This window comes from Henckelia pumila, unplaced genomic scaffold, assembly GCF_033568475.1.
Source record: "Henckelia pumila isolate YLH828 unplaced genomic scaffold, ASM3356847v2 CTG_461:::fragment_3, whole genome shotgun sequence".
NCBI classification, from domain to species: domain Eukaryota; kingdom Viridiplantae; phylum Streptophyta; class Magnoliopsida; order Lamiales; family Gesneriaceae; genus Henckelia; species Henckelia pumila.
This window is the reverse complement of record NW_027331831.1, coordinates 1,717,357-1,742,399: the sequence shown is the minus strand read 5'-3', so window position 1 is coordinate 1,742,399 and position 25,043 is coordinate 1,717,357. Positions and strand designations below refer to the sequence as shown.

Sequence of the window (25,043 nt, the reverse complement as noted above, 5' to 3'; positions counted from 1 at the left end):
CATATACTTATACATACACGTATATATCAACAATCCCATCAAATTTTAACCTTCAAGATTCACCATTTATCTCGCATTCCCTAAATTCAATGCACAACCACTGTCACATAGCCACAGTCTTTTACTACTTTTTTAAACATTAACGTATCTAAATTAATAATATATATCACTATATGTATATTTTCTTGACAAGCCGAGTAAATTAAAGTTCTAAATTTTATTGTTGGAGTTTTTGTCTGAAATATATCAGGTTTTTTCTTGGATATTAATTATATATAGTCGATCGGATAGTAATATTATATCTTACTATTTTATAAAACTTGAGCCATTTTTAAAAACTGTTTTGGTACGTTTTGATGACACCAAAATATATTTACAATTTAACTCTTGGTAGTTATTTAAAATTTAATATATTTACATTGAAAAAAAAGGTAAAAATAGGTGAAAAACAAAAACAAAAAAAATTGCCTTGCACTTTGAAAACTGCATTCTACACATTATTAATAACTACATCAACATCTCCTATGTTGAAGGAAACTGAAATGAATTTGGTTTATATTATATTGACCACACACGCATAGCGTGTGCACTTTTACTAGTTATATATTAAGTAAGAACAACGGTCTTTTTGGTATGACATCATCTTTATTTTTGCCTTTATATAATTATAAAATTACGAACATGCCATTTTCATTGTTTTTTTTATTTCATGAATATTTATTTACGTAAATATCATTTTTAATATAACTATTATATTTTTAATTAAAAATAAACAATAAAAGCATGCATCGCGTGCATTCGGGTACTTAGTATCAAATAAGCAAGAATTCATATTCGATTAAAGATCTTGTTATGATCATTCTCAGTCAACAATTTACGTTTACTCACAAGAATTATCTTCTTTTAACATGTGTCTATATATTCCCCTTTTTCTTTTCTTTTTTTTTTTAGACAAAATACATGTTTCTCTTCTTGAAGATTGAAATATCATCAAGAGTTTCTGTTAGAGGTGTGTGCATTGTTATTAAATATATATATTTTTTACACATAAACATTGGGCTTTGAGTACATTATATACATGAAAAAAAATCCAATAATTGAGCTGCCCTAATTTTTTTTTTTATATGTACGTATTTATAAGTACGCTGATTACTGATCCAACTCCACTTGTAGTCTTGTACCAGACTAGGAAACAAAACCCTTGTATCCTTGTATATCCATAAATAACCAAGAAAGTAACAAAGATTCACCAAGATTTCCATTAAAATGGATCATGATCATTACTCAAGCATATGCATTCAGCCTCGCGGCGGCGGCGGCGGCGGCGGCGGCGGAGGTGGGACAGGGACCAAGTGTGGGCGGTGGAACCCGACAAGCGAACAAGTTAAAGTTCTGACTGATCTGTTCAGGTCAGGTCTTCGGACCCCGAGTACGGATCAGATCCAAAAAATATCTTCCCAGCTCAGTTTTTATGGCAAAATCGAGAGCAAGAATGTGTTCTATTGGTTCCAAAATCACAAAGCCAGGGAGAGACAGAAACGCCGCAGGGTTTTGGTTCAAGAACCTGCTGGAAACCATGATATTAATTATATTAGTAAGCTCTCCACTACTGCAAAAGGTACGTACTAAGCTAATTTCTTTCATTATATTCATTCATATTTTCATGATGACGTGGGAGAGCTTCTTAAAAGCGCTTCTCAGCTTTTTCGTTAACAAAAATTTGAAATTTTAACGAAAAACTGAGAAGTGTTTGCTAAAAGCTCTCCCAAATGGCACCTTCCCTTCATTTTCTTGAAAAACTACAGATTGTGATGCATATATATATATCCCAAATAATTAATATATATACTGCAGGTTTTTCAGAGACGAATAAATTAGTTTCGGAGCCGGAAAGATCAGCGAAAGAAACTTTACAACTCTTCCCCTTGAACTCTTTCAATGAAACAGCTGCAGGTTCCGAAAAGATCAGATTGTTTCGGGACGTTTGCAAGGAGAATTCCAAGTTCGCGTATGCAGAAATGGATCATCCCACGTTGGATCTCCGATTAAGTTTCGTTTAGATCATCGAACCATTCGAATTCGATCCGTCCGCTCTCCAGAACTGATCATATATATATAGGTTTTCAAGGGTTTACGAGAGTAGTACTAGCTGAAGTTTTCACTTTAGGGTTTTCAAGAAGTTATTTATTACTCAAGAAATATGAAAATTAACTTTAGGTTTATTGGTATAGCTTTACTTCGTTGCACTAGTGGTACGTGACTTTTGGTTAAATATGCACCATATTAATTGTTTTTTTTAACCGGATATAACTTGGAATTGTATTGATGGTAGTCGTCCATTTTACAAGCTTAATCAACCAAAAAACAAATGATGATACGAAAAAAATCGCAAAACAAGCGATATTATGAGTTATTCTATGACTATTAGCTAGTCGAGAAACTACCATATTAATTGTTTTGAAGCTACAAGAAAAGGCTCTATTTGTTAATTATATATAATTATAATCCAATTATTAGCTTGATTCACCTTTCAATTACGTACACGTGAATTTATGCTTTGGATTCAATTGGAGGGCTTGAGTTGAAATTTGAGGTGATCAGCTTCAGATTTTAATTAAGCCTTCTACAATTCTTTTGCATTAATCTTTGTTGACCATTTTAGGTATTAATTAATTATAAGTCGAGTCCAATGGCAAATTATTTGCAATTATTATAAATTATTGAAATTCTTTAATAATAAATACTGACAATAAGAAATGCTTGAATTGTACATTCAAATGAAATGTTAAATTTCGAATAATTAACTATATATTTACCCATTTCAAGGGTTACCATGATAAGCACGTACGGTATATTAATAATTCATTGCTTGACTGAAACATTTAAGTTACTTGTATGTACAATGATATCATAATAATTTTATAAATTTAAGTTGTGAATCTGTTATATTATCTTGCTATAGTTGATTTACACTATCTCATTTCCTTACGATTAAGTAAATGATATCATTTTTTTTTTTTGAGAAATAGTAAATGATATTATTGAAACATATGCTATTAGTTTAGTTTATTTAGTTCCCCCAATGAATTCGTAGAACACATGTTGGGCCTTACGGCTTATAAAAACCACTAGCGTAAACTTGTTCCCAAAAGCCCAAGAAAAGAAAAAGAGAAAAAGAAGAAGAAAAGCTACCTTAAATGAATTCATAGAACACATGTTGGGCCTTACGGCTTATAAAAACAACTAGCGTAAACTTGTTCCCAAAAGCCCAAGAAAAGGAAAAGAGAAAAAGAAGAAGAAAAGCTACCTTAAATTCAACAAACAACAATGTTCAATTTTATTGTTATTGGAAATATATACACACACTCTTTTTTTTTTTTTTTTTTTTTTTTTTATATACACACACTCACGCACACACGCTAAACATATACAATACATGTGCATAGGAAATCATATTAATTCTTTAAGGAATATAATTTGTTCACAATCATTCAATGACTTATAGGAGAATCAATTCGTTTGAGGAATATAATATAATTTCTCCTACTGTGGTGTTCGTTTCAGAAACTAGATTAAGTGGCTTCAAGGTTAGATCATGACGAATTACGTCGCATTCCCGTGAGTTTCTTGACGGGAAGTTCTCGGCTCTTTGGCCAAATATATACGTGGTGTGTGAGATTATTTTCAAAAAATATGTTTTATGTGAAAGAAAAACTGAAAAATATTTTTTTATCAACAATCTCAAATACTATCATACCCTCAGGCTCCGTTTGGTAGCTTATATTATTAATATGTGTATAGCTTATCTTATCAAATCTCACGTTCTTCTCATAATATTATTTATCCATCTATTAATTATTTATTTTACATCAATCAAATCATCAATTATTTATCTTACATCAATCAAATCATTTAATTTAAATTACTATATTACCCCTTATAAATAATATTATTTATATTTTATTTATTGTTAAAAGGATAAAATGGTAATTTGTCATTTTTTAATATAAAATTTTATCAATCAAATCAATAAATTATAATTCATCAATCAAATCAAATATTATATTCACTATCCTTTTTTATTTATTTTTTATTACATTATATTACTTATCTATGTATTATTTATCTCATCATACCTACAAAGCGGTATCTCACGATTTCGGGATTCCACGCATATGAATTAATGGCATTGGATGGTAATGAATGGTACATGTTTGATCTCGGGGAACATAAATATGTTAGGGAAGAGTTTTTTTTTTTTTAGTATATATTAGGAAAGAGTTGAGTTGGGCATATTCTTTGAATTGGGCCTGGAGACCCAAAACGTTTATTGGGCCTGGGGACCCAAAACTTTTATTGGGCCTGATGACCAACAAATTTCTATTTGAGATTACACCAAGGTCAATTGAATCGGCGCCCATATTCGTTCAACCATAAGCATCAACATAGCTTTCCGCCTAAGAAATTGAAACCAGATTCCCCCTAAAAGCCCTAGAAAATAGAGAAGAACAAGAGAGCAGAGAATCGCGAGAAATGGACGTGATAAAATCTCAGCAAATTTCGTCGCGGCCGATTGAGAAGGTGGTGGTGCACCCACTGGTGCTGCTGAGCATCGTCGACCACTACAATCGCGTGGCACGTGATACCAGGAAGCGTGTCGTCGGAGTTCTTCTTGGTTCTTCCTTTAAGGGCACGGTTGATGTAACCAACAGCTACGCCGGTGGGTGTTTCAGATCTGACCTTTTTTTTCTCACTATAGACTGCTATTTTTCATTTTTGTAATTATTTGACCTTTTTTGACGTGTTATGTGTATTTAGGAGCTTAGGTTTTGAGTTATGAATTGTCATTTGTTGGAAGATTTGTTTATTGAATTTTGCATGGGTTGAATTCGGTTGATGATAGTTGCACCCACTGAGTGCTGCGTAGGGTTTATGTTTTGGGCTGTGTTCATTTTTTTTTGGGGTGGGGGGTGGGGGGTGGTGGGGGAGATAATAGAATGATAGGATGAATTGCTGCAGTTAGGACTCTGAAGAGTATTGTGCTATAAGAATGATCGGATGAATTGCTGCAGCTAGGACTCTGAAGAGTATTGTGCTTTATAGGATTAGCTTCCATAATATCATTTGATAGTTAGTGGGGAAAAACAGATGGTTCCTTGAACTTGAAAGTCTGAAACTGGAATTAGGAACGATCATATGACCCATTTTGGCAATTGTCAATTTCGTTATTTTGTCCAAATTTTAAGATTAGGGTTCAATTTCATTCAGCAACGATTGGGTTACTCACTAAATAATAGTTCCTTCTTGTCTGCATATTTTCTTCTCTCTCTCTTTGATCCAACTTTGCTAAATGCATGTTAGTATACTTTTAGACTTTTGTAATAGTAATTTTGCAATGTTGAGTTACAAATGTTTGATTTGCTGGGATTTCTAAATTTTTCAGTCCTAAATGATCTTCCAACTCTAGTAGGGTAAATTTTGTCCCGAGTTCCATTTTGCCTTGCTTTCCTAATCAATTTCCATTTGGCTGATATATGCAGTTCCCTTTGAAGAAGAAGATCGGGACCCAAGCATTTGGTTTCTTGATCATAACTACCATGAATCAATGTTTTCCATGTTCAGAAGAATTAATGGTATTTGATATGCCATTATCCCAAATTCTTATTACCAATTTTGTGAGTCCTAATTTTAATTTTAATTTGATAATTTATAAACATATCAGCAAAAGAGCATGTGGTTGGCTGGTATAGCACTGGTCCCAAGCTCAGAGAGAATGACTTATCTGTTCATGGGCTATTTAATGAGTAAGATTTCTGGCTTCAACATAGGTTTATTCTTTTTTTTAATCTTTAATTAGTAAGTGTTTGACGAACATATCTTTATTTTTGCCAGTTTCTTGATGTTTTTTTTCATGCGTGACACAAAACGGACATGGAGTTAAAACAATTTCGTGTGGGCATACTGTAGAAGAAGCTTTGTCTATCTAAGAATGTTCTAAAGCTTGTTTTTAGAATACATTAGAGTGCCGCCAGAATGTGATATGCAAACATGGCCTATACCTTGCTTTGTCAAACTACTTGATCTGACCTAGGGACTAGAGAATACTTATGTAAAACTCAAGCATCAGTAGTTTGGCGTTTAGTTTTTCACTTTGTCATATATTCTCACAGTTTCTTTGGTAACTCGGTTTATTATGCATCATTCGTTAAATTTCTCTTTTCTCCAGAGTCTGTTCTTCTATTTTTAGGATACCGTGGCAATAACTCTCTCTTGGTCCCTTGGAGGCTTTTTTCTACGTGAGGCGCTGTCTCTGTGTAAAATATTTTCTCAGCCTAATGTATTCTGTGGTCCTACCTGAAACTAGTATTAATCTTTCAAGTTTTGAAGAGGTTTTGGGTGATCGCAATACAAAAACTTTGTATAATAATTCATGAAAAGCTGACGTGACATCTCCGAAATACAGTTATGCTTGGATACTCTACTGACAATTCATTAAGATTTTTCTGAAGCATCGTCAATTACAGTGGTTGCTTTCTCCCAAAATGTTATAATCTTGCCAAGGATGCTTTCTCATTGTTTGCTCATGTGATTAACCTCAACATATTTTTATAAATTGATTCATCTTTTGGAGCTAACAGTCCAATATAAGAAATAGATTACTCTGGGTAGCTCTGGAATTTCCGTTGTGTTTCTGATTGGTGTCACGACTGACTTGTTGCAGTGTGTTTGGATAACAATATACTCCCAATTTTCCTTACTTTTTCTAAGTTTTATTTCGATGTCCTTCCAACAATATATTATTCAGATGCTTTTGACTTTGTTCTACTTTCACCTATGATCTGATCTTGAACAGTAGCTAATTCAAACTTTTTGCATGTGCATCATCTTTCCCTTACTTATCAAAACCAATTGTTTTCTTTTACCACACCTGTATTTTTCAATGCTCCTTTTTGTTTTATGAGTCACTGTATATCATGGTATTCTCTTTTGTAATACAATGATTGCCGTCTATATTTCGTAATATTTGATTTTTCTTCTTGTTACGCAGCTACGTGCCAACTCCTGTGTTAGTCATTATCGATGTCCAGCCGAAAGAGCTTGGGATACCCACTAAAGCCTATTATGCGGTTGAGGAGGTTAAAGAGGTATGTTGATGATATATTTGACATGTTTCTATGTTTTTCCACTTTCCAAAGGGAGCAACAATATTGGGGAAAAAACAGTTTTCTTAAGATTTTTATTCATCACATGCAGAACGCTACACAAAAAAGCCAGAAGGTGTTTGTGCATGTTCCTTCAGAAATTGCCGCTCATGAAGTGGAAGAAATTGGTATGATTGTGTCATGAAAGTTATTAATTTAATTTAAGTTCTTTCTTTTGTTCTTTTTTTCCACACTTAACAATGGGCTTGATGTCTTTGGTATCCCCCTCCCCGGGTTTTGAACCGAGTAAAGTTAGGTTTTTGTCTCCATGTAAACTGTTTTCTAATCCCACTCATCCTGCTTATGATAGGAGTTGAGCATTTGTTAAGGGATGTGAAGGACACAACTATCAGCACCCTTGCTACAGAGGTTGTGTTAGCACCCTTCCCTCATTTAGTGCACCTAAGTTTTTTAAATTTTAAAATGGATTCTATTACAATCTTGTTCCTTTTTATTTACTGGAGAAATTTTAATTGATGACATTCTGTTGGATAACTGAAGGAGGTAAGAGTCTTAGAAATCATTGTCTTGTGCAGGTCACTGGAAAACTTTCTGCTTTGAAGGGTTTGGACGCACGATTAAAAGAGATCCGTGACTATCTGGACCTTGTTATTGAAGGGAAACTCCCATTAAACCACGAAATTCTTTACCATCTCCAGGTATCACTTTTTATTTTGTCATTACTGTTAATTTACTGGGTGTTTCCTTTTGGTGTTATTGTTGATGAATGTTTAGTTAGTTATGGTCTTTGTTTATTTCTTCTTGTTACCTTATTTCATAATGATTGAATAAGTGGTGTGTTGGTGTTGTTTTGGCCCATCATATAACTTTCAAGTTGTCTGACTCAGAGAATGTTGTGTCTTGCTTCTCTTCCAAGTAGAAATGATTTTGCATCACATTGTGACATGTTACTAAACTTCTGCAGGATGTTTTCAACCTACTTCCTAATCTAAATGTGTCCGAATTAATTAAAGCTTTTGCAGGTAAAGGCAGTTAGATTTTTTGAAAATCTTATTCAACTAGTAATTAATTAAGCTTATCTTTAGTGAAATAATTGATATGCTTCTTCTCTTCAGTGAAAACAAATGATATGATGTTGGTCATATATCTTTCGTCCCTCATCAGAAGTGTGATTGCTCTTCATAATTTGATCAACAATAAGGTGAGAGGTTCTGCTTTATTTTTTATTCCCTTTTTGTTAGAACAGAGACTTTTAAGATCCATTAAACTACATTGATCCTGGCATTGGGGTGTTCTTCCACAGACTTCTAGTCTGGGCTTCTGATTAGGTGCTGACTTCATGAAGCCTCAGACAGATTTGAACTTTGTGGTTGTGGCTTTTCCGTTGTTTAGATAGTTACTCGACTAATTGTTTAAATTAGAATACGACTACTGCCATATGGAACTGAGTAATCATACAAAACTGCAAGTTATATGCGAAATTAAATTAAAATAAAGTAATGACAAAGATTTTGATCTTCGTAGGTCTCCTTCAGGAGCATAGTTTAAAAAGCAGGTTGATGGTGTTACCACTGAAGAAAAGTGTACAATAAAATGAACTCAAACAGAGAAGGAAATAAATCCCTTGCGCATTTATGTTATTGAACATTAAAGAAATACTGATCTATGTAGAAAGCTTCCATGCGGTGATAATGGCCCCATGGAAGAACCTTATCAAGAGAGAATGATTTCTCACTTGCATGCTAACTTCAAGCTAGAAAACGCTTGAGTTTCAACTCAAAAATATTAACCTTATCAGGAGAGAATGATTTCTCACTTGCCTGCTAACTTCAAGCTAGAACACGCTTGAGTTTTAATTCAAAAACAGTATGCTCATTGCTCTTGCTTACAAACTTCTCTCTATTTATACTTTTTGAACCCACCCCTGTCTCTCTTCACGCGTTTACACCAGCCACTCTTCCAACACATGCTTCTTGTAATTTGATTCTGAGACTGTGGATTGCAATAAATAACTTGGTTCAGTTTGCACCTCATTTTACCATCTCTGAATTCTGATGTTGCTTCTTGCATAGCCATCTAACACTGATTGTTTTAACTTGCTCTGGATTAGTGTGTAATTATGTCACAAGCAAAATCTTCAACAATACAGCGAAATAAGTGCACTTTTGTAAGCTGCTGTTGAACATAAGCAACAAAAAAACTTGTATTTGCCATACCTAATTAATCTGTTCTACTTCTATCGGGACCTGGTTTGTGTATCGTGGTTGTAATATTGAACTTCTTTTGGGACTTAACTTCAAATATTTGACCAAATTGCTGCCTATCAAGATTGCTGTCTGCTAATTGTATAAATTGAAAAACTGATTGCAGATGCTTAACAAAGAACACGAAAAGGCAGAAGATTCAAAGCCAGTCGCTGTTCCTGCTGCTGCAGGTAGCTGAGTATCAAATTCATGTGCAAGATTTTGTTTGTGTGGTTACAATCTTGCAGCAAAATGCGAGTTCCAGGATTCAAATTTACGTTTCAGCAACGCTATTGACCAAATATGGTCACGGGTGGTTTCACTCAAGTCTTCATGTTTCTTGATTCTGGCCTTGATAATATGCATCGACTTTGTAGATCTTGAGGTCATGGGATTTGGAACTTGTATTCATATATGACACAACTTTGTACCTGAATATACAGTAGCTTTCTAAATTAGATACTACACTTGCTTCAGGAAATGGTGCCCGATGAACTTTACTGATGGGATATTTGCTGATTCAGTTTAATTTCTGTTTCTCTTTCGATTTTCTTCATTTTCTTTTCTAGTTTGTTTTTTGTGGTATGTATTGGTTTAGGATTTTAACATCTGTGCTGCACTCATGAGATCAAACTTTCAACTTACCAATTCGCCAATTCGGACATGATTTTAGGAATTCACTTGTGTAGATGGCTAAAAGGCGGGCATGATAAATCCCGTCTGCAAAACAAGCTCAATTCTCAAATGATAATTATTAACATTATTCGAAATATTATTATTTATTTTAGAAGTAAAATTATTCTACTATAAAGTAATCCGTGTATTCGAGTTACATTTTTCGCAATAAACACAAAATAGCTCCCACATCTATAACCTCAAAAATTATTTTAATTAGGATAACAGTCACATGGATTTATTTGTTTAAGAAAATCGTTGTTGTCCCAAATTCCAAAAAGAAAAAAACAAAAAAACGCTAAGGTTGTGCTTGGATGGAGGCATTTAGATGGCATTTAGATTTGAAGGTGGATTTCAAATTAATGGATTTGAAAATTCATTGATTTGAATTTTTTTTTTATTAAATCACTTGCTTGGAATAACATAGAATTTCAATGTGAAATTTTAAATCCATTGATTTATTGCTTGGCTAAAATTTTTAAAAATTTCAAATAATTGAAAATTCTAATATATTATTCTTTATTCTATATATATTTTGAAATTAAATTATTATTATGATTACACAAAATAATCATATTCAATTTAAAATAATATATATTTTAATTTTATTTATTTTAATTGGATTAAATAATAAAGTTACATAAATAAAATTTAAAAAAAATATTTATGCTTTCTTAAAAAACAAATATATAACTTATTATAATTTTTAAACTTCAATTTCTTTTTCATCATACTAATAACATAAAAAAATATTTTTCGAGCAATACCTCTATAATAAAATCAAAATTTAATAACTTACATTAATAAAAAAAATATCATTAAAATATGTTAGAACAATAAAAATAATAATTCAAAAGACTTTCATAATACAAATTTTAAACAATAGTTTTAGGAACGGAAACACGTGAAAATTCCAACAATTAAATTCTTCGACGAGTTCGATATTCTTCATACAAATTGCATAACCAAAATTTCTCGAAACGTTGTCCATTTCCTTGTTCGAACTGTCATAAAATTGAAAAAAAAAACATTACAGCAAAGAAGAAATGGGATTTCATAGAGCAAAGTGAAAAGAGTACTCTTTTTTTTTGCCTAAAAAAGTTTAAGAACTCACATTTATAGTTGTTATTAAGAGCAAAGACATGATGATTTTCAGCAAAAGGCTCGGTTCTTACACCAACTAACCAAATGTTCCAAAAATAGAATGAATGATGAACTTTGGCAACTACACAGCAGAGCGATGCAGGAGACAATACATTACTTATTCATATTGAGGGAAAAAAAATGTGATTCTTGGTATTCATCATAACAAGTATCTTGGTGTTGCCTTATGGAAATTGAAAACATAACAATCCAAGCAAAAATTATTCAAATCTCCAGTTGAAACTCACTTTATTGGATTATATTAACAGGATCATGTCTTTATATATGCATTAGATATGCAAGTATCTCATCCTCCAATCAATATTTTATAAATAACAGATAGTTTAAAGACTGCAAAGACATATCTAAAATTGCAACTTTAAACTATTAGGCAACCTACATAGCATTATGAAATTTTGTTCCTTGACGGGCACTTAACAACTTGATTAGACTTTCGCTCTTTATAGATACAGCAAAAGATACCATAATAATACCAGAAAGCATGCCAAAAACACCATAGTTGCCCCATACCAAGCATTTATACAAACATACAACGAAAAAACCAATGAGTCCACGCATAAACCCAAAAGTACAGAATAAATCCAACATTGTTTCAAGAACATCAATTAACATTTTGATGTGCAACATCAATATTATCATGGTGCCACACATAAAACCATCACAAAACAGATCCCTCAAGACTCAATTTGGCAAAAACCATCACAAAACAGATCCATCAAGACTCAATTTGGCAAAATAGCATAGGTTTGATATTACCACGTCCAACTAATCACATAAAATAGTAATGAATGTCATAATTAGATGCCCTTACAATTAAGACCACGGACCACCTCAGAACAACAATGATGTAGCAAAAAATTGATATTACCCGATTTGAAAAAATTTGGGTAATCTGTGGAGATTCGGGTAGCCGGATTAATACTCGAACGGTTCTGGAGAACAAACTTCGTGGGTTGTCACCTACATCACAAAGCAAAGTGAGTGGCGCCGGGGGTTGCCCGGCGAAGACACTCCGACGCTCAAGTCAGTATTTGCCCAATAAAAGTTCTAGAGAACTAGAGCATATGACTATAGAGAGCGTACCTTAATAATGAGAGGACTTGAGCTATTTATAGATAGTCGGAGAGTTTCATGGGCTTGAGGCTCTTATGGGCTTTTAGGAATTTATGAGCCTTGATAAAGTGTCCAAATAAATATCGGAGAAATATGAGACCCATATGAATTGAGTCATTGGGCTTGGGCCCGGGAAAAAGTCAAAATGGGTAATAACCCATCAAACAACATAAAAAAGTGCACACTTATCAACAAAAAATACAAATGGAAACCGTGAAATTTAGCTTGTGGAGATATAATACCATATGACAGGGGAGCCATTTTTACTGTCTTATGTTCCTTGCGAACTGACATAATCGTCATCCCTGGGAAGAAGTGTGACTTCACCATCCTAAACAAAGCAAACACCAAGTGCTAAACTTCTTAGGCAAAGATCCAAAGAATGAAGAAATCATACAATTATGACCCTTGTCACAATCACATGTTTAGACGACATAAATGTTCCACTGGCTACATATTTGGTAAGACCTCGTCGAGGGTTTGATCGTCCCTTGGCCCCTTTTACTCAAATACTCACAAATTTCACAGTTTTTAAGATAAACAAAAACTTAACTGGACGCGATTTTTTGAGAATCAACTCCTTCTCTTCTTCTTGGACGTGTTCTCACTCAAAACCAGTGCCTAAATCTCCTTTCGTACCTGCATCTGAGGTGAGAGGCGCAGCCGTGAAGAAGATGAGGTGAGAGGTGCCGCTGTGAATCTCATCGCCACCGTGAAGAAGATGAGGTGAGAGACGCAGCCGAAAGAAGAAACGAAAGAGCAAGGGGAAAAGATTTCAAATGAGCCGATGTAAGAAAAGATTTAAATCCGTTAAATTTTAGAGCATAAATCAACGGGCTAAATCAGACAGATTTGAAATCCCAAATCCATGGGCTTGCCAAACAGATGTAGTTGATTTGGGATGAGGATTTGAAATCCAAATCAGCCCAAATCCACTAATCCAAGCACAGCCTAAAAGTCATCAGCTGCTTCCAATACCAACAATTAAATTAACAGTGGAATCAAATGCATGTGCTTAAAGCGTTGAACAATGATTTCAAAATTTACCTCAATGTGGATGCAACATATTATGCTATGTTACATTGAGCGTATTTTTCCTCCTATTTCAATACCATTATCATAATATGTTACATTGAACGTATTTTTTCTCCTATTTCAATATCATTAGATAACGTGAAATTTTTATATTTTTATGAAATTAATACATATGTTGATTATTCAATGATTGACATTTGACCACGTCATAGAAAGAAAAATACTTCAAATTTAACATATAATAATCCAGAGGCAACGGTATACTTGACAGACATTTATCCATGCTCGAATAAGGTAACACAAATTTAGCAGGAATAAAATTAATAATGTCATTAAAATAGTAAAAATACAAATGTCAAATATATAATAATGACACCCTTTAAACCAACTGTTTTGGCGTGCAAAATCATATCAAAATATATTTATTTTTTATTTCTAAATTAAACTCACACTCTCTTTAAATTAAATTTTAAATGTATCTTAATTTTTCTATAACATATCTATCATTTTCACTCTATCATTTTTTTTTTTTCAAATATCATCATTTATCAATTCTTATTACATTGTATGTTCAATTTCTCTTTACTTTATCTCAAAACTTACATCTTCTCGATATTTTTAAATTGTTTGAAAATCAAATGGGACGGTTGCTGATAAATTAAAAATTAAAAATAAAGAATGTAATAATGTGTAAATAGTGGTAGGGAATTAAAGTTAGTAACCTTCGTTATCTACTGTCAAATGCCACATTTGTCCTTTTGCCCTCAATCTGAGACTGAACCGACTCACAGGCCACAGCGACACACAGTAGCCATGGATTCCCATCCATTGCCGTCCGATTAAGCTCCTCCGGCTCCTTCGCCGCCCACCCAACTCCATAGTAGCTGTGGAAACCCTTGGAATTGGTGGAGAATGGAGGAGAATAAATCGATCAAGGCAAGTAGTGGGGACTATGACACTGTATGGGAGTGCGCGATCCCGTTCGTGCAGGACCCGCGTGACCGCGACGCGCTATCACTTGTGTGCAAGCGCTGGTACGAGATTGACGCCATCACGCGCAAGCACGTGACAATCGCGCTTTGTTACACCACCACGCCGCAGCGGCTCTCGCGGCGGTTCCCCCACCTCGAGTCGCTCAAGCTCAAGGGAAAGCCGCGCGCGGCCATGTTTAATTTGATTCCGGAGGATTGGGGTGGCTATGTCACCTCGTGGGCGGAGGAAATCGTGAGGTCTTTTGGGAGAATGAAAGCGCTGCATTTCAGGAGGATGATTGTGAAGGATTCGGATCTCGAGCTGCTCGCCACTTCCGACGCGGGGAAGGTTCTGGAAGTCTTGAAATTGGATAAGTGTTGTGGGTTTTCCACCCATGGGCTTCGGATTGTGGGACGATTGTGCAGGTACTGCAATGCGATCCATCTTTTACTGTTTGGGAGTTTAATTTAGTTCATAAATTTATTGTCTCTGTTTTAGGTGTTGTGCTCTTCTGTAACTGTTGTGGAAATTTACTATTCTTCGACAAGGGCACTGAGTGTAATGGATGCTATTTGTATTTAAGAATAATTGCTTAGAAGATCTGAAGATTTTAAATGGGAAGATAGGCATGTTTTGTATGAGTTTTTCTATATTATGTTGGTGTGGGTTGAGCTTTGCGATGGTCATGTACAATTGGGATTATGTGTTGACCAGTATTGACCAATTAAAACATTAAGAATGCTCAGCATATCTGAATGTGAAATTTGTATCAGCTGATCCTATGAAATGATTTATTTGTAGTCCCCATATGCGGTCTTTATTTTGTTTAAATTGTGTACTGTTGGTTAACAAAAAATGTAAATGAGAGAACATTGTCTAGCATTTTAAGATTGGATTGTGGCTTCTGGATTTTTAAGGGCACTTGTTTAATTTAAGTTCAGAACTTGTCAAAAGTTTTTCCGCATTTGAACCCTTTTGTTTCCAGATTTTCTATATAATTTTGTTACACGTTGGATTGGCACGCTGCACTGCACTTTCGTGTGAAGTTTCTTCATGAGTTTCTACTGAATATGAACGATGAACCAATAATTCTATTCTACCCTGGAGAAAGAGATGCCCAATCGATATGGTAACATTTCCATCTTTTTCACTTAAAAATCATCCCTTCCATTGCTTGGTCCAATTGGTTCTCCCTCTTTCTTACATGGAATTCTCATCCTTTCCAGTCACCATTTGATTTTTTAAACCTGCAACTAAGGATGCAAGAAGTCTCTCTGTTTCGTAATCTTTAACCCTTTTCAGGAATTTGAAAACTTTTGTTCTGGAAGAAAGCTCCATGAGTGAGAATGACGGGGAATGGCTGCATGAGCTTGCTATGAACAACACAGTTCTTGAGAACTTGAATTTTTACATGGCTGATCTCCTAAATATAAGGATCGTAGACCTTGAACTGATAGCGAGAAATTGCAAATCTTTGTCCTCAGTGAAAATTTGTGAATGCGATCTTTTGGAGCTCATTGGTTTTTTCCAAGCTGCTACTTCTCTGGAAGAGTTTGCTGGGGGCTCGTTTAGTGAGCCTCCTGAGCAGGTTGATGAAGGCCTTAACGAGCAATTTGAAAGATATGCTGCTGTTGCATTCCCACCAAATCTGTGCCGCCTTGGTCTTACTTACTTGGGTAATAAAGAAATGCCCATCATCTATCCGGTTGCTTCTAGGTTGAAAAAATTGGATCTTTTGTATGCACTGCTCGACACTGAAGGCCATTGTATCTTACTGCAAAGATGTCCAAACTTGGAATTTCTTGAGGTAAAACTTCAAAATCATTGCTCAACCCTTTAAGCACATGCATGCCTGTTCCCTTGTGACTGGCATTTGGTCCTTTTTTTCTTTTTTGTTTTAATATCCATAATTAGTTTTTTTGTTTGGAAACAAATGACTTTTGGCATTTTTTTGGTTAACTGGAATATAAAGAACAATGGTTTGGTTAATATGCTATTGCTCTGTCGGTTAAGAGTCTTTTTTTATGACACTTTTCGGTAGAAATCAGCCCATTTTTTCTCTGTGGGATAAGTGACTTCATGTCAAACAACGTATACTGTTTTTTGTTTATGAATGAAGATGGACCTCACATTGAGCTCATGAGCTACCATTTAAATAAACTGGTACCTTCTTTTCCTAATAATATTTACAATGGAATATGCATATTGGATGAATGACTCATGAATCCCATGATGTTAGGATGGCACAACATGAGTCACATTATTTGTGAAGCTTATATAAAAATACTCCAAACATGACTAGTTCTTTTGAAGCGAAGGCTACAAACTATCTAGTCTTAGATTCATAAACCAAGGATCAAGAAACTATGTGGCTGCTTCATTTTCTTCTTCTTTTTTTTTTCACGGGATGCCCCTTCTACTCAATTTTATGGGGCATAATTCGAAAGGAGAAGGAACGGTGTGTGTTCTCGGTCCATGATGTTGGCTCCTCTTTACTCGTGTCTTATTCTTTTCATTCCAAACTTGGGGAGTAGGGTTTGGCAATTATTGCAGTTTGTTTTGATGTGAACAAAAGTTCCGTTGTAGGGTTTGGCAATTATTGCAGTTTGTTTTGATGTGAACAAAAGTTCCGTTGTATTGAATAATGGAATCGTATGAACTTTGTTCGGACGTTCTCGTTCCATGTGTTTTTCAAGGGACATGTTTGGTACCAGGTATGACTTTTGAGTGAACAATATAAAAAATGTTGCATATCGTTGTCATTGTATGATTTTATTATTCTCAATATGTAACGGATTCAGTAAATTTTAATCATAGACTTATCTATATTAATTTATCGATCTCTTTACAACAGACTAGAAACGTGCTTGGAGATAGAGGATTGGAAATTCTCTCCAATTTTTGTAAAAGATTGAAAAGGCTTAGAATAGAGCGGGGAGCCGATGAACAAGATATGGAAGATGTTGAAGGCATGGTGACGCAGAGAGGATTGATAGCTCTAGCTCGAGGATGCCTTGAGCTAGAGTATTTAGCCGTTTATGTGTCTGATATTACGAATTCAGCTCTTGAATGTCTCGGTAGACACTCGAAAAACCTGTGTGACTTTCGACTAGTCTTACTTGATAGAGAGGAAGTTATTACCGATTTGCCTCTGGACAGTGGCGTTCGATCTCTACTGATAGGTTGCCATAAACTCAGAAGATTTGCTCTATATCTCCGTCCCGGAGGATTAACTGACGTAGGCCTGCGTTACATTGGACAGCACAGCCCAAATGTTCGATGGATGCTTCTTGGCTATGTTGGGGAGTCGGATGACGGTCTTTTGGAGTTTTCCAATGGGTGTCCTAGCCTTCAAAAGTTGGAAATGAGAGGCTGTTGTTTCAGCGAACGAGCGCTGGCTATGACTGCCCTGCGACTGCGATCTCTGAGGTACTTATGGGTCCAAGGTTTTCGGACATCTGGGCATGGTCGAGATTTGTTAACTATGGTTAGGCCGTATTGGAATATTGAGTTGATACCTGCGAAATATGACTACGTCGCGGACCCGAATGGGGAACAAGTACTCGTGGAGCATCCTGCTCATATCCTGGCTTACTATTCTCTTGCTGGGCAAAGAACGGATTTTCCGGATTCGGTTGCGCCTTTGCGTCCGAATGCTAGTTAGTGCCTATCGATAGGTTTGTATGTATCATCTTCCTTGTTTACATGATAACGGCTCTTAATTTTCTTCTGTTTTACATTCGAAATCCCACTTGCGCTCTCTTAGAAGACAGGTCTTTTTTATCTTTTTATTTTGTTGGGATCTGTCTCAATAAGACAACCATAGTATGGTGAGTCAATCGCAATGATGATCCTAAAATATCGAAAAACACTCAAGCTAGGTCTCGTCCGCCTGGAATGGTGGGGCAATGACCTGTCAAAGTACATAAAAATGTTGGCCTGGTATTTTTTGTCAGATAGAGATCAACTTATCTTAAAAGTTTTATCCTAACCATTAATCATTGAATTGCGATTTGTTACAGACCGAAATGGCTTGCTCTCTCTATCTAAGGCAACATTACTATAAGTTTTAAAAAAATATGTTTTCACATTTTTCAAAGCAACCTAATAATAATATGTAACAAATCCTTCGTTTTGAAGATATAATAATAACATACTATGGTATTGTCTGTATTCACTTTTACCTGAAAACCATTCAAAAAGGGAGAGAATGTTCAATTTTTTTATTCGATATGCGTTTCCAGCTATGTCCTTTCATCATCCCCATTCATTCTCTCTCCGCACATACACATAAAATATGTTGTTGGTCTAATATTCAGTTTGATCCCTCATTTTTATTCAAGCTTTAATCTAACCCCCTATATTTTCATCATTCTTTTTAATATATTTTTGCGAAATTATTATTTTAGTAAAAAATCAATCACATCCTCTATTTTATAGATGAAGTGATTTTATTACTAATCAACATATATTTGGCACATTTTATAATTATTAAACATAGTGAAAAAATGGGTAAAAAACGAATATTTATATCAGTACAACACCAATCAAAATTTTAGTTAATAATTCATTTTCATTGTTTATTAATCAAAACAAGGTTATAATGACTAGTCATTTTTAAAAAAATTTCAAGAAAAAAAACTTCATCCAATTATCCCATTGTTCCTTTTTTTCACTTTTATTTCTGGATATTTATTTTAATTAACATGATAATTATATGGATAGAATCATAAAATTATTGCATTATCCTTTGAATAGCTTTGGATATTATTTATTGTTGAGATGAAATTGAAAGTCTAAATAAAATCAGGGACCAATTAGAAGCTGCATAAAAATGGAAGGATAAAATTGAAATTTTACCTGGAGATATTGTGGAATCCACAACCCACCATTTTCAACCATTTTTCCTTGTACATAAACATATATCATTGCTGCTCAAACTTGACTTTGTACAGGAACTCCTGATCAGGTTTCATCTTCAAAGGTACATTTCGCGTTTGACCAAATGGGATTAATCAAAAGACTCCAACTTTATTCTGAAACTAGTGCTGCAATCCACAGATCGATAGTTGTTTTCAAGATTCTTGGCAAATGGTCCATTTCTGATATTAATCCAATGACTATTTCTCTTTTTGTTCCATTTTTCAGAGTTGAGAACACAAGCTTCCAAGAAGTTGAAGTAACGTAAAGCAAAGTGCACCAAAAAGCTCAGATCTGTTCCGTTCGCAATGTCTTTTACTGGGACACAACAGAAATGCAAGGCTTGTGAGAAGACTGTGTATCCCGTGGAGCTTTTGTCTGCTGATGGAGTTAGCTATCACAAATCTTGCTTCAAATGCTCCCATTGCAAAGGGACACTTAAGGTATCCCGAATTGTAGTGTAGATTGAAGCTTTCTTTTGTAAGAATTTTGATTTGGGTACCGAGTTTTTTTATGTGTTTATCTTGGGGGAGATTTTGACTTTTTTTGCTGATCTTATCCGTTTGGTAGTTTATTTTATGAGCATTGCCATATTAATTTAATGGATTTAGGGTGGACGATAATTGCAGTCTTCGAAAAATCGAAGGGTGAATTTGATTTTTTTTTGTAGCTTTGGCCTTGTGGGTGTTCTCTTGTAGTTGTGTTATTCAAGTTCAAATTTCCCAAGCTGGTTGAGAACATGCTACAGATCAAAATTCAAAACTACAGTAGGTAAAAAAGATCGTGCATCAAAATATATGATTTGGTTATGCAGCTTGACAGTGATAGGTGTCTTAAAGTTTATGTTTGGATTGGATAGTGTTTCATTGTATTTGTGTAGTAAATGGCAAGGATGTTCATTTATACTCTTGGTCTTGGGTGCCCCCTTTTCTTGGGCAGTTGAGCAATTTCTCATCGATGGAAGGTGTGCTGTACTGCAAGCCTCATTTTGAACAGCTCTTCAAGCAGACCGGAAACTACAGCAAAAGCTTTGTTTCACGTATGCGCTTATCAGTAAAACATGACTCTCGAATGAGCTTCTCATGATTTTTTTAGTCAGTGACGCTGTGTTTTTTCCCTGCAGCTGTTAAATCAGCTGAGAAGTCAACCCCAGAACTGGTAAAGTTTCTGAAGTAAATGTATCCACATATTGCCTGTATGCCACTATCTATGTTTGTCATTCTCATAATTTTTTGTGTGATTTAGACAAAGTCACCGAGCAAAGCTGCTGGCATGTTTTCTGGGACGCAGGATAAATGTGCTACTTGTGGTAAAACAGCTTATCCACTGGAGAAGGTACAAGTCTCATGGTGACTTAATGTGACAAATTCAAAAAGTCAATGCAAATTTCTAGTTTCTGCCTCCTTGATTCCACATTCCTCATTTTGATGGCTGCTCTTGGTAACATTTACTAGTCCCAACTGGATAGTGTATATAATGAACAATCCTTTTGTCTAATCATGCCTTTGTACTCCATAACATTACCAAATATGATCATCCCGTGAGATTTACTTGTGATGGAGACTTTTTTTGCCTGTCATCATACCACCATTGCCTCGTAGCATATGCAACCAAGTAGTGGTTCTCAGCTTTTATTTTTTTTACGATTGTGTCATAGAGGAATTGAAATAATCGATTTAACGTTGGGAAATGAAAATGTGATTGCGATTTATTTAATACTTTATCTAATGATTTATCCATATATTTTGAACACCACTCGTGTGAACTAATCTACTTGTTAAAGGAGGTTGTGGGCTAACTTGTGGGTCACGTGGCACAAATTTGACGATCTTGGAAATAGTAGCTCTACGATTTGGGGTAGAAAATCGAAGTGCTTTACAACAGAGTATTAGAAGTCAGAATCATATAAAATAATGGATCATTGCCTTGATAATATCAAATTTGATTCTAAATGTCATAAATCAAAGCATATAACATGAATCAAATTTGATATTAACAGGAGTATGATGTATCATAGCTATCCTTGTTTATGGTTATATATAATGCATCTGTTGACCTGATTGAAAGATTGAGTATTTATCAATTTGATTCCAACAGCAATGAGATCGGTTTTGTCAATCTTTTGGAGTTGGAGTAGTTTAATGTAGGGGCATTGTGATTGAAAAGAGAGACATTTATTATTACATATACATATTTTAGCTTGATGTTTTAGAGCGCACACATTTTGCATGCTAGGACACATCTGATCGATTGATTTACTATTTTCTTCCAGATTAATATTAGACCCCTTGAAAGATTGTAAGGCTCTATACATTGTTATAAGATTATAAGATGAGATCATGGTCCTAGAGATGCAAGTCATTTTATTCTCTTTGGCATGTTATCAGGTCACAGTGGAGAACCAAAGTTACCACAAGTCTTGTTTCAAGTGTTGCCATGGAGGATGCTCTCTTTCTCCATCAAACTATGCGGCACTGGACGGAAATTTATACTGTAAACCTCATTTTTCTCAGCTTTTCAAAGAGAAAGGAAGCTACAACCATTTGATCAAGTCCGCGTCAATGAAACGCCCGACGGCCGTTGCTCCCGATTCTTGAGCTCATTCTTGCTACAATACTAATTCATCTACTTGGGCTTGTTTGTTCCAGTGTGTTTTCCATTTGTAAAACTCAGAGGCAACCTGTTGTTCGATTTGGGAAAACGTCTGTTAATTGACGGATTGGTTTTTCTTCCAGAGATCATTTTCACATTCTTCTTACAATTTCATGTTACATGGCAATTCTTGGAAATGCTTTCAAGTCATTGTTTTTATATTTAAATGATTTATACATTCTAATTTCGGAAATAAAAAAACATTTAATGTACGCATTCTGTCACGTACTCCATTATATAATGTCTTTGAAGATACAAATCAATCCCAATGAATATTGATTTCAAAGATTTGATGTAGACTAGTAGAGTAGTTACCTGAATAAAGGAAATTCGGGGGAGTGCGTCATTGTTGGTCCTGTACCATCAAATGTTGCTCCTGCGAACCTTAAAAGATGAAGAAGTAGATCATCATCACATTTGTCACGAACCAAGTGTTAGAGGCATTCGAGCGGAAAGTCTATGCTACCCCAAGGGCGGGTGGCGTGACAGAGTATGATTGGTTAAAATTAGTGGGCTTCACGTGGAGGCCCACTTATTTCTACCACGCCACGCCAAGGGCAGTGCCCTTGGGGTGGCATAGACTTTCCCCCGAGAGTGTCCAACGAAAATCTCTGAGGCACAAGTCAATGCTGTCCTAATCCAAATAAATAAGTAAAAGCTTTCAGAGCAAATCAGCAGAGAAGAAGAAGGAAACTTAAATGCAAAAAATGATATAACCCCTTAAACATGTGAGAATTGCTCTGTTCATAGATGTTTCGTGGGCTTAAGATTTTATGGGTCTTTAATGGGCTAAATATCAATTGTGGGTCTAAGCCTTCTGAAAACCTTTTATCTAAAAATATTAAAAACAAAAAAACTAAAAACGACGGCGTTCCGCAACTGCTAGCTTTTGGGCGGGGTTACGTTGTTCCTCCCGCCAATTTGCACCACTTCGTCTCTCCAATCGATCCCAACAAAACCCACCACCCAAGAATAAACACTGCAAATAATCAAGAAACCCAGACGAAAAACTTGAAAAAAAAAAATGTTCGAGCTGAGGCTGTTGCAAGGGAGTTTGCTGAAGAAAGTACTTGAATCGCTCAAGGATTTGGTGACAGAAGCCAACTTTGACTGCTCCGCAAGTGGGTTTTCTCTTCAGGCCATGGATTCCAGCCACGTGGCCCTGGTGGCGTTCCTGCTACGTTCCGAAGGATTCGAGCATTATCGTTGCGACCGTAACTTGACAATGGGGATGAATCTGGGCAACATGGCCAAGATGCTCAAGTGTGCGGGCAATGACGATATAGTCACGATCAAAGCTGACGATGGCACGGATACTGTCACTTTCATGTTCGAAAGCCCTTGTATGTTTTATGTATTTGACATCTTGCTGCCATTTCTTTGCAAGTTCTTCCAGGATATCTAATACTGTCTCCTTTTGTTTTGATTCGATTTATGAAGCTCAAGATAAGATTGCTGATTTTGAAATGAAGCTCATGGACATTGATAGCGAGCATCTTGGGATTCCGGAAACAGATTCTGATGCCATCGTTAGGATGGCATCTGCAGAATTTGCAAGGATTTGCAAAGATCTCAGCTCCATTGGAGATACAGGTGCTTTTTCTTGATCAAGTTTTTGGAGCCCTTAGTTCTTGCTTCGACTATCATGTTGGGAAAAAAAAAAGATTAGATTTGAGAAACCATGAAAAAGATTTACAGTTTAATATGTCTTTGACACATATCTCGTGATTTGATACCTTGCTTCATGCAGTTGTGATTTCTGTTACGAAAGAAGGGGTGAGATTCTCCACAAGAGGTGACATTGGCATAGCCAATATTATCTGGAGGCAAAATTCTTCAGTAGACAATGTTGGTATCCATTTTGTCGTTCTTTTATGTTCAAAAAATTTCAGAAACTTTCGTAATGAACTAAAAACACATTGTTCTTGTGTATAAAATCGCAGCCTGAAGATGCTACTATCATAGAAATGGAGCAACCAGTTACTCAGACCTTTGCACTGAGGTACTTGAACGCGTTTGCCAAGGCCACCCCACTTTCGAGCCAAGTGACGGTCAACATGTCCGCTGATCAACCCATTGTGGTCGAGTACAAAGTTGCAGAAGTGGGCTATCTCCGGTTTTATCTTGCCCCGAAGATAGAAGAAGAAGAGGATGGGGGAGCAGCTCCAGCTCCGGTGCAGAACACAACGAAGTTGGAAAGTAAGGCTAAAGTGGGGAAGAAGCCTGAGGAAAAAACGGAGCCTATACTCGTTGAAGAAACCAGGCCTAATCTTGGCAAGAAGCTAAAGGCAGATGTAGATCCCATTGTTGTTGAGGAATCTGATCCAATACTCGTTGAAAAAACTAAGCCTAATGTTGGCAAGAAGCTAAAAGCAGAAGTGGATCCCATAGTTGTTGAGGAATGTGATCCTGTGGTTGGAGAAAGAAAGCCTAAAGCGCAGATTGAGCATAAAGCGAAAACTAATGGTGAAGTTGATTTCTTGATGGAAACCAAGCATGAAACTGAAGCTAAGGCCGAATCTGAAGCCATGGATGTTGAATAATTTGGGTGGCCTTGTTTGTTTTTGTTATATGGTGATGAGATTCAGATTCTGACTAGTAGAGAGTTGATTTTTTGTTTAATGGGATTAGGGTGCATTTTGTTGTGGTGCGGGTAGAATGATGTTAATATGGAACAAGAATAGAATTTGGTCTGAAATCTGTGGTCAGATTGCAAACTTGATTTATGAAGCTAATTTTACTTTTCAACTTCTTGAATTTCAGTTCATATCATGCCAATGTTGTGCGGTAATAACAAATGGAAAATGGAAAGCAAAATATTACAAATTAAATTTTCTCTTGTTCATGGTGTTTCATATTTCATTTTCTAAAATACCTGAGCTTACACCATATTAATGTTATAATCTCTCCATTTATTATCTTCGCACATAAATTACAAGTTTCTATTCTTATTTCTTAAAATAACACCCCTTAACCGTAAAAAAAAAAAAAAAAAAAAAAAAATCCCTTAATAATTATATGGATTACACATATGTAGTTCAGACCACATCATGTACAACTGTTGCATACTCATAAACAAAATTTATCCACAAAAAGTATTATTGAG

At 35.3% G+C, this 25,043-nt stretch overlaps 5 protein-coding genes across 5 annotated transcripts; all 5 read left to right on the top strand.

Moving 5' to 3' along the window:
• The first annotated feature begins 1,266 nt into the window (after positions 1-1,266).
• On the top strand, positions 1,267-2,060 carry LOC140871462 (WUSCHEL-related homeobox 5-like). The gene is made up of 2 exons (XM_073273986.1): positions 1,267-1,618; positions 1,855-2,060. Exons 1-2 carry the CDS (start codon positions 1,267-1,269, stop codon positions 2,058-2,060), a joined length of 558 nt encoding a protein of 185 aa, XP_073130087.1.
• A 2,360-nt stretch (positions 2,061-4,420) lies between these two features.
• On the top strand, positions 4,421-9,956 carry LOC140871547 (26S proteasome non-ATPase regulatory subunit 7 homolog A). Its single transcript, XM_073274098.1, has 10 exons — positions 4,421-4,720; positions 5,541-5,633; positions 5,723-5,804; positions 7,049-7,145; positions 7,255-7,330; positions 7,513-7,571; positions 7,739-7,861; positions 8,128-8,185; positions 8,279-8,364; positions 9,534-9,956. Exons 1-10 carry the CDS (start codon positions 4,534-4,536, stop codon positions 9,603-9,605), a joined length of 933 nt encoding a protein of 310 aa, XP_073130199.1. The 5' UTR covers positions 4,421-4,533; the 3' UTR covers positions 9,606-9,956.
• A 4,179-nt stretch (positions 9,957-14,135) lies between these two features.
• On the top strand, positions 14,136-18,173 carry LOC140871554 (coronatine-insensitive protein 1). Its single transcript, XM_073274103.1, has 3 exons — positions 14,136-14,790; positions 15,668-16,172; positions 17,220-18,173. Exons 1-3 carry the CDS (start codon positions 14,306-14,308, stop codon positions 18,027-18,029), a joined length of 1,800 nt encoding a protein of 599 aa, XP_073130204.1. The 5' UTR covers positions 14,136-14,305; the 3' UTR covers positions 18,030-18,173.
• Positions 18,174-19,238: 1,065 nt separating this feature from the next.
• LOC140872354 (LIM domain-containing protein WLIM2b-like) lies at positions 19,239-22,149 on the top strand. Its single transcript, XM_073275174.1, has 6 exons — positions 19,239-19,349; positions 19,514-19,728; positions 20,225-20,324; positions 20,409-20,443; positions 20,531-20,620; positions 21,673-22,149. Exons 2-6 carry the CDS (start codon positions 19,594-19,596, stop codon positions 21,880-21,882), a joined length of 570 nt encoding a protein of 189 aa, XP_073131275.1. The 5' UTR covers positions 19,239-19,349; positions 19,514-19,593; the 3' UTR covers positions 21,883-22,149.
• A 704-nt stretch (positions 22,150-22,853) lies between these two features.
• Positions 22,854-24,635, top strand: LOC140872353 (proliferating cell nuclear antigen-like). The gene is made up of 4 exons (XM_073275173.1): positions 22,854-23,280; positions 23,378-23,530; positions 23,688-23,785; positions 23,881-24,635. Exons 1-4 carry the CDS (start codon positions 22,962-22,964, stop codon positions 24,478-24,480), a joined length of 1,170 nt encoding a protein of 389 aa, XP_073131274.1. The 5' UTR covers positions 22,854-22,961; the 3' UTR covers positions 24,481-24,635.
• Positions 24,636-25,043: the final 408 nt, after the last annotated feature.

Bases quoted from the DNA above. Each gene is read 5' to 3' on its own strand.
- LOC140871462 (XM_073273986.1), top strand. From the start codon at position 1,267: ATGGATCATGATCATTACTCAAGCATATGCATTCAGCCTCGCGGCGGC. The intron at 1,619-1,854 runs GTACGTACTAAG...TATATACTGCAG, and splicing joins GCTCTCCACTACTGCAAAAG to GTTTTTCAGAGACGAATAAA.
- LOC140871547 (XM_073274098.1), top strand. From the start codon at position 4,534: ATGGACGTGATAAAATCTCAGCAAATTTCGTCGCGGCCGATTGAGAAG. The intron at 5,805-7,048 runs GTAAGATTTCTG...CTTGTTACGCAG, and splicing joins GTTCATGGGCTATTTAATGA to CTACGTGCCAACTCCTGTGT. The intron at 7,862-8,127 runs GTATCACTTTTT...AAACTTCTGCAG, and splicing joins AAATTCTTTACCATCTCCAG to GATGTTTTCAACCTACTTCC.
- LOC140871554 (XM_073274103.1), top strand. From the start codon at position 14,306: ATGGAGGAGAATAAATCGATCAAGGCAAGTAGTGGGGACTATGACACT. The intron at 14,791-15,667 runs GTACTGCAATGC...AACCCTTTTCAG, and splicing joins ATTGTGGGACGATTGTGCAG to GAATTTGAAAACTTTTGTTC. The intron at 16,173-17,219 runs GTAAAACTTCAA...TCTTTACAACAG, and splicing joins CAAACTTGGAATTTCTTGAG to ACTAGAAACGTGCTTGGAGA.
- LOC140872354 (XM_073275174.1), top strand. From the start codon at position 19,594: ATGTCTTTTACTGGGACACAACAGAAATGCAAGGCTTGTGAGAAGACT. The intron at 20,325-20,408 runs GTATGCGCTTAT...TTTTCCCTGCAG, and splicing joins CAGCAAAAGCTTTGTTTCAC to CTGTTAAATCAGCTGAGAAG. The intron at 20,444-20,530 runs GTAAAGTTTCTG...TGTGTGATTTAG, and splicing joins AGAAGTCAACCCCAGAACTG to ACAAAGTCACCGAGCAAAGC.
- LOC140872353 (XM_073275173.1), top strand. From the start codon at position 22,962: ATGTTCGAGCTGAGGCTGTTGCAAGGGAGTTTGCTGAAGAAAGTACTT. The intron at 23,531-23,687 runs GTGCTTTTTCTT...TGCTTCATGCAG, and splicing joins CAGCTCCATTGGAGATACAG to TTGTGATTTCTGTTACGAAA. The intron at 23,786-23,880 runs GTTGGTATCCAT...ATAAAATCGCAG, and splicing joins AAAATTCTTCAGTAGACAAT to CCTGAAGATGCTACTATCAT.